At 56.4% G+C, this 8,088-nt stretch overlaps 1 protein-coding gene across 1 annotated transcript in view; it reads right to left on the reverse strand.

Annotated features, from left to right (window-relative positions):
• C1H4orf50 (chromosome 1 C4orf50 homolog) overlaps positions 1-8,088 on the reverse strand; it is a 53,338-nt gene that overhangs the window by 2,466 nt on the left and 42,784 nt on the right. The window contains exons 14-15 of the mRNA XM_029952460.1: positions 2,423-2,471; positions 125-252 (exon numbers count right to left, since the gene is read on the reverse strand). Of these exons, the coding sequence (XP_029808320.1) occupies positions 125-252; positions 2,423-2,471 (177 nt within the window). The remainder of the gene's footprint in view (positions 1-124; positions 253-2,422; positions 2,472-8,088) is intronic.

Genomic DNA, 8,088 nt, shown 5'->3' on the forward strand with positions numbered 1-8,088 from the left:
TTTGGGTCTCGCTCCATGAGAGCCCATTGATCTGTACCCTTCCAACGTGTGCCTTTTCCCCTGTGTGTTACAGCCTTAAAAAAAAAAGTTTATCTGAGAAGTTAGATGACGGATGTCCTCTCACCTGTGGAGAATCCGGTCTAGCTGTGCTCGGTGCTGGCCGCTCAGCCTCGGGAACAGCCCAGGGCTCTGAATGCAGAGGTCTTTGGATGATGGTGCTGTCCGTGTGGGGCTTTGGGAGGTATTTCTGGGCTAGAAAAGAATACTCTCAGTCAAGCCTCAGACCAGAAATCTGCTCTAAAAATCACAAGTCTCTGAGCCTTGGAATAACTTTTTCCATCCTCTTTCATTCCCAGATCCCCGCGTGCCCGTGACACAGGCCCTCTCGGGTGCCCACGAACCTCGAGTGCCTCGTGCACACCCCTCTGGTGGTCCCGTCACGGTCGTGGGCATCCTAGAGACCCACCGTCTCCACCAGCCTTCCCTCGTGGCCGCCAGGTCATCCCGCATGGGGACCCCCCCCCCCCGCCTCTGCAAGCTGACCCGTTTCTGTAAACCCCGCAACCCCCCCCCCCCAAGTCTGGTACGCAGTCGCCTTCCAGAAATGTTGAAGGAACAAGCAACTCAGTCAGTCTAGCACATGTCTGAGGATGCTGAGCCCACAGAAGGAAGGACACTGGCACAGATTAGTGGCAGATAAAGAACCAAGTGGGGTTAATGCCCTTCCGACTGTGAAAACAGATGCCAACTCAGGCTGCTAGGAGGACGCGAAGGGCAGGCCCGTCCCGGCCAGATGAGGACCGAGAACAGATCTCTCTTTTTGGGTCAGGCACAAAGACACTCCCGAGAAAGGTCATATTATCCTCCTTTAAAAGATAAGACTCTGGGGCTCAGAGAGGTTAATTGACTCATCCAAGACTGCACAGCTGTAAGCACAAAATATGAATGGCTAGCTAAGAAGATCTCAAGAGCAGCTGCCTCACCTAGAGACAATGCCATCCACACTTTCTCCATGTTTCTTTTTTTTTAATGTTTATTTATTTTGAGAGAGAGAGAGAGTGAGCAGGGGAGGGGCAGAGAGAAAGGGACACAGAGAATGTCAAGCAGGCTCCACACTGTCAGCACAGAGCCCGACGTGGGGCTTGAACTCAAGAACTATGAGGTCCTAGGGGCGCCTGGGTGGCTCAGTCGGTTAAGCCTCTGACTTCGGCTCAGGTCAGATCTCACGTTCGTGGGTTCGAGCCCCGCGTCGGGCTCTGTGCTGACAGCTAGCTCAGAGCCTGGAGCTGCTTCCGGTTCTGTATCTTCTTCTCTCTCTGACCCTCCCCCTCTCATGCTCTGTATCGCTCTGTATCAAAAATTAATAAAACATTTAAAAAAAAAAAGGAACTATGAGGTCCTGACCTGAGCCAATGATTGTGGCCTAACCAGCTGAGCCACTCAGGCGCCTCACTTTCTCCATGTTTCTACTGAGCACCCGAAATGAACAGAGCTTAAACAAATCTCTTTCCCCATGCGGAGAGCACGCTGCAGTTAACCGCCTGCCCAGGTAGCATCTCAATTTCCTTCTTAATAATAAACAGGACAGGGGCTCCTGGGTGGCTCAGTCAGTTGAGTCTCCGACTTCGGCTCAGGTCACAATCTCAGGGTTTGTGGGTTTGAGCCCTGCGTTGGGCTCTGTGCTGACAGCTCAGAGCCTGGAGCTGCTTTGGATTCTGTGTCTCCTCTCCCTCTATTCCTCCCCCCACTCACACTCTGTCTCTCTCTCTCTCTCAAAAATAAAAACAATGAAAACGAACTTCAAATTAATAATAATAAACGGCAGAAAAGCAATCACCCATTATAATCTTTCTACGTAACCACTGTTAGAATCTGCGTTCGTCTGCCTGCTTAGGGCGCCACTCACATGGATTGTGAGCTAGCCTGTAGCTCCATCACTGTAATCATCCAATACATTCTATTCCCTATCCTTTGAAAATTTAGGAGAATATCATAATTTCCATGGTATCACATGGTGCTCAGCAGCGTGATTATAAGTGACCAATATTTCACTTATAATATTTGGGTTCATTAACAACGTTAGAGGTCCCACTGCCCTGCACAGCTTTTCCTTATTAGCAATGCGCCCGTATGAATACAGCTGTCTGCTGCGTTTTTCCACACAGAGAATTGTTTCCTTAGGATGGATTGCCAGGAATGAAACCACAGGGCTGAGGAGTCCGGCCACTTCTGTGGAGTGTTTCCATCCCGTGTTCTCCTTACACTGGGGTGCAAGAAGGCAGGACCAAGTCGGGCAGGAGGGGGAGAGAGCGGGGCCGGTCCCTCGCAGTCTGCCCTTGACCCTGGCGCACCTGGCGGAGGGTCCTGCTGGCTCAGACCGTGTCCGAGCACACAGATACTGCTAACAGAAAATTGCACTGACCTCTTACAGCTGCTGCTGTCTCAGACTCGACGGCCAGGGGGGTGCTGGCCTGGAAGAAAAGACACATCGGCAGTTATTCCGCTGACCCAGGAGAAAAAGCCTCCGCCAAGGGCTGCGACCAGGAGGGGGCAGGTCGCAAGCCCCTCACTGTGCGAAGCACGTTCTCCTTTTGGAGCCAGCCCTCCCCCCTCTGCCCATGACCCTCAAAGGAGTCCAGGATCCGCTCCATGGGATACAGGTGCAGGAAGGCCATTGCATTTCCTCTGCTCAAATTAAATCTCCAAATGGAGACTGTGATTAATGTGTTTTAGAAACTGCTGTTAAAAGTGGGGGGGGGGTGGAGTGGGGGGAATGAGGGCAGCTGGACGGCGAAGTTTCCAGGAGCTTGCACGAGCCGATTGCTGAGCTGTCCCCGGGGTCGCTGGCTCCGGCGCCCAGGAATTCAGGTCAGCCTTGAACCGGAGTCCCCTGCACCACTGCTTAGATGGGGTGCCTGTCCTCCTGGGTCCCACGACCACACAGGGTCTATAAAAGGCTAGCGAGCCGGCGGGCCCTGATGGGTTTAACAAGAGCAGGGCTGGACCTTTACGGCAGGCCAGGTTCTAGACCAGCAGCCTGGCCCTTGCCTCCTCCTTGGCATTTCCGGTGGGGCAGGGGCCCCGTGTGCAGTGTCACTGTGATACCTTGCTTCCCCATCACCGTGTCCTCACAGTATTTATGTCACAGGTCCCCTCCCTGAAGACCCCTGCCCTCTCTCTCTTTCCTTGGTGAACTTCTGTGTATATGTCACAACCCAAATGTTCCCTCCTGTATGAAGTCTTCCCTGACTTCACCCAGCAGAGACCAACCACCCGCCTCTCACAGAGCCCCCTGTGCTGTGCCATGGGCTCTTGGTCCCCTCTAAAATAGACGGGCCAACCCAGCGGTGAATGCATAAGGGCACGGATTACGGCTCGACCACCTTCGGACACGAATCCAATCACACCACACTTGCTGGAACCTTCTGTGTTAGGCACGCTGCCTCTTCTTGCAGCACGCTCATGGCGTGCTGAGCTCATCCCCGGGGACACCGCGTGCCTTCCCAACCCCGGCACCGCTCACAGCCCTACGCCTGCTCACGTGTAGCCCAGACCGCCTTCGCTCTGTCTTTCTGGCTGCAACAACCCTTTTGTAGCCATCCAGGCGTGGTGTGTGTGTCTCCCCCGGGAAGCATCTTCCCCATCAAATCTATCTCCTCCGCCCTAACTGTACACTTTCCCTTGCACCCGGCTTCCGCGTGAGTCCATGCAATGCTGACCCCTTCGCCATGAGGACGAGGTCTCATTGACCTTTGTGTCCCGAGGAGCCCCGGATCCATCCCACCGCCTGCCGGAAGGCAGTGGATTCACCACACGATCAGGAATCTAGAGACCCTCCTTCCTTCCTGCCCTGCATTCGGCCCGCCAGCCTGGAGAGGCTCAGAGCCAGGCATTCTCACGCTGAATCTGGCCTCTGCCGTTCCCTTGTCTTGGCCAAGCAAGACGCCCAGACCCTGAGCCGTACCCTCTCCACCTGCAGAACAGAGGCACTAACAGGTTCCTGGCGGGGGGTTCAGGATGCAATGAGAATGAAGGTCCACTAAGGCGTCCACACGGGGTGGCAGACAAATGTTTGCCCCGTGAGCAGCGCTCACCCCCTGACTCTCCCCCGTGGAAACTTTTGGGGGAAGAGTCTAAATTTCATAAAAGGCAAGCGCTAAAGAGAAAATAATTTCCTGGGTCCTTGGAGGTCCAGGCTGGGAGGCGGGGGGCGCCGATTTAATGAATTAGGGGAGTTTAGGGCTCAGAGCCCTGGCTGCTTGTGAAGACACGATGCCATTCCAGGAAGCCGGTCTACAGGTCTCACTGATGATGCGCAGGGAGAGCGAGAGCGCCTCCCGGAGGCGGAGGGAAGAGGAAAGCGCAGGGCAAGAGGGAGGAAGGTAGCAGCCCCTTGCGGGGTCTCCTGCCCCCTCCCAGGGCTGCGGGATCCCTGCAACTCCCCACTGGCGGCCTGCCAAGCCCTGCCCTCCCCCCTCTCCCCTCCCCCGGGACCCCGGTGCTCTGTGAGTGCCTATATGTGACAGTCTGTGTGGACATTTGACACAAGGGCTCCCTGAAACCTCCCCAAGCCCCGTGGAGGGACAGCAAGCCCCTGGCCCAAGAGAACCAACCGCTCAGGGAGGTGAGGGGTGAGCACCATGGTCACAGGCTGGCAATCCTTTGGGGCCTGGGACATCTTCGTCTGCCTGGTACTGCTGTGCCAGGAGAAAATATAGTGACCTCGGAGCCCCAGGAACTGCAAGCCCACTCATCTAGTTCTCTGATGGGACCTTCCATTTGTTAGCGGACCAGAGGCCAGACCCTGGGGGAGGTGGTCCAGGCCCGGGCAGGAGGGCACGCCTGCACCCTCTCCGGGGCCGTGTCCGGGGTGAGCCCTGGGACCCCTTTTCCAGCTCCCCCTGGCCCCGAGAGCATCCAAGGAGGGGATGACACTTGGATAGAAACCACAAAGAAAGGCATCTGATTCTTGGCTGGGAAACGTCAACAGCTGAGGTCCTGGCAGAAGCTGGAAAAAAATATCAGTGTCCTGGGACTGGGGGCGAGGGACACGGCCCACGAGAGCCAAGTTCGAGGGGCGGGTGAAATTGAGAGGTGTTTAGGAATCCAAACCAAGGAAGGAACCTGCCTTCCCCTTGCTCGCACCCCAGGTAAAGGCAGGGGGATGGCGAGACCCCCGTGTTTGCCTCGCTGTGGGGAAGCTGGCCGAGGTGGCCTCAGGGGTCTGCCCCACTTTAGAACCAGTGCTGGAGCTGGAGGGAGAGAGCAGAGCTGCAGGAACACACTGCGGCCACGTGAAAGGCCAGAGATGCCCAGGGCAGGACCGGATGCAGACGCCAGCGCAGCAGAGGGCTGGGCAGCACCTCCCCCCCACATCCCTGCGCCCGTCCTGGTCCCTCTGTGCCAGGCCCTCAATGTCTGTGCTTCCCCAGCATCTGCGCCCTGAGATCCCAACCCCTGTGTGATGTACTCAGAGGGTGTCTCTGGGGGAAGAGGGGGTGATCGGGCCTGAGGAGGGAGCCCTCAGGGCGGGATTAGCAGCCCTGTAACCAGAGACACTGGAGAGCTCGCCTCTGCGGGGCCACAGCGGGAAGGCACCCACCTGCGACCAGGATGGGTCTCCTCTGCCCTGCACCCTGACCTCTGACTTCCAGTCTCCGGAACTGTGAGAAATGAGTGTTTGCGACTTAATCCCCTCCCCCTGGCCCCCATCTGTGGGATTTTGTTACAGCAGCCGGAGCCAACTAAGACACTTCGACGTGGCCCCGGGGACCCGCGCAGGTGCTCAGCTGACTGAGGCTCCCCGAGTATGACCCACCGTCACCGTCAGGAATGTGCTCAACGGGAGGTGCTTACGGGCCGAGTGACCCGCAGCGGACGGGAGGACCCTCCCTCGGCAGGGCGGGTGTGCAGACGCCAGGGCCGTGCACCCCAGCCCCCCGGTGTGGCCCAGACCAGCTCTTTGATGCCTGGGAGCCTCAGTTTCCTCGATGAAAACTCAAGCTTTGGGAGAAGGAGGTGCGCTAATGGGAAATGCTGGCCCGGGGGAGGGCTGAGTCCCGGCCATCAACCTCACATCTAGTGGATGAAGGACCTGGCCTGTCTGGGGGCCTGTTCGGTTGGGCCCTGCCCCAGCCCACATCCCCGCCCCCACTCAGACCCTTGCATTTAGTGAGAGCCCGTTTCTGAGGCCAGGGGCCAACCACCTGAGCCTCCAGGGTCCAGGCCCTCCCCTTGGGGCTGAGTGCTCCCTCTGCCTTGGCACACCCCACCCCAGGCCCGGCCCTGTCCTCCCAGGCTGCAAGCCCGAGCCCAAAGCCTCCACTGGCATCCCACCATGTCCTCCGACCTGAGAGCTGGCACCCATGAAACCCACGCCCTGCCCAGCTGCCAGCAAGGCTCCGCCAGCTGCCTGGCCCTCGGTCCTCACAGCCCACGTCACTGGCTGTTGACACAGGGGAGCTGCCGCGTGCACGGCCCACCAGGGATCTGCAGCCAGGCCTCACCCCTGCCTCTCCCTGCTGGGTTGGCCTCCCCAAAGCATGGGACCCGGCGCCGCCACCACCACTTGCGTCCCCGTTCACTGAGGACCGCAGCATAAGTGACCTCCCCCCCACCCAGTCTCCCACCACTGCTCCCAGCCCTTCCAGCCAGCCCAGAGCACCTTGGGTTTCCTAAATACACACAGCCTTATAGCCGCACATGGAGGGTCAGCCTTCCAGACACAAGGGGGACCGAGTCACCGAGGGCCTGGGTGTGCCGGACCCCGTGCCGTCCATATTCCCAGCAGCACATGTGCACGCGCTCCCTGCCCCCCTCCAGCCGGGGTGGTGACTGCAGCGGCTGGGGACAGGAGCCCCCTGCCAGCATCAAATCCCAGCCCGGCTCAGGCAGGCTGCTACATGCAGAGAAGGCCAAGCTAGAAAGCTACTTCTAGGCTTGTGTCTTTGAGCAGGACTCGTAACCCCTGAGCTTTTCCGCTGGAGATGGGCCAATGAGGGCACCTTGGCCGTGGGAGTACCTCCTGACTTAAATCTATAAAGCACTTGGGAAAGTGTTCATGTGCCGAAAGAGGTACATGTACGTGTCCTCTCCTAAGGCCACAGAGCTAGACAGTAGCCACCCTCTTGACAGCTGCCTGCACATGGTCCCTCCAAGTGGGAACCCCAGTACAGAGTGCTTCACACGATCTCTCTTCATGCCCACTCTGCCAAGTAGACTGTACTGTTCCTACTTTACAGATGGGAAAACTGAGGCTCAGAGCAAATAAGAGTCTTGCCCAAAGACACACACATGGTCTCTGTCCCAGTCCCATTGGTGCCTCCTCATGACACTCACTGCGACTTAGGATTGTTTATTCCTTCGCTGCTTACACATTTGGTCTGAGAAACGATTCGCCGTTCCTCCCCCAGTGCTCAGCACCTGAGGTTACAGCATCGCCCAATCATGAAAATGGGGCTGTTCGTGGAGAGCAGAGTCGTAAAATGACACAAAATGAGTCAGGGCAGGTTCAAAGTCCCCATGGAAAGGGGCACTTGTGGGGAAGAGCACTGGTGCTATATGGAAACCAATTTGATAATAAACTATTTAATTTAAAAAAAAAAAAGCAGGAAAGTATCCAATGGAGAAAAGACAGCCTCTTTAGCAGGTGGTGCTGGGAGAGCTGGACAGCAACATGCAGAAGAATGAACCTAGACCACTTCCTTACACCTTACACAAAAATAAACTCAAAATGGATGAAGGACCTGAATGTGAGACAGGAAACCATCAAAACCCTCGAGGAGAAAGTAGGAAACAACCTCCTTGACCTCAACCGCAGCAATCTCCCACTTGACACATCCCCAAAGGCAAGGGAAATGAAAGCAAAAATGAACTATTGGGACCTCATCAAGATAAAAAGCTTCTGCATGGCAAAGGAAACAATCAAGAAAACTAATAGGCAACTGACAGAATGGGAAAAGATAGTTGCAAATGACATATCAGATAAAGGGCTAGTCTCCAAAATCTACAAGGAACTCACCAAACTCCACACCCAAAAAACAAATAACCCAGTGAAGAAATGGGCAGAAGACATAAACAGACACTTCT

This window comes from Suricata suricatta, chromosome 1, assembly GCF_006229205.1.
Source record: "Suricata suricatta isolate VVHF042 chromosome 1, meerkat_22Aug2017_6uvM2_HiC, whole genome shotgun sequence".
Classification (NCBI taxonomy): Eukaryota; Metazoa; Chordata; class Mammalia; order Carnivora; family Herpestidae; genus Suricata; species Suricata suricatta.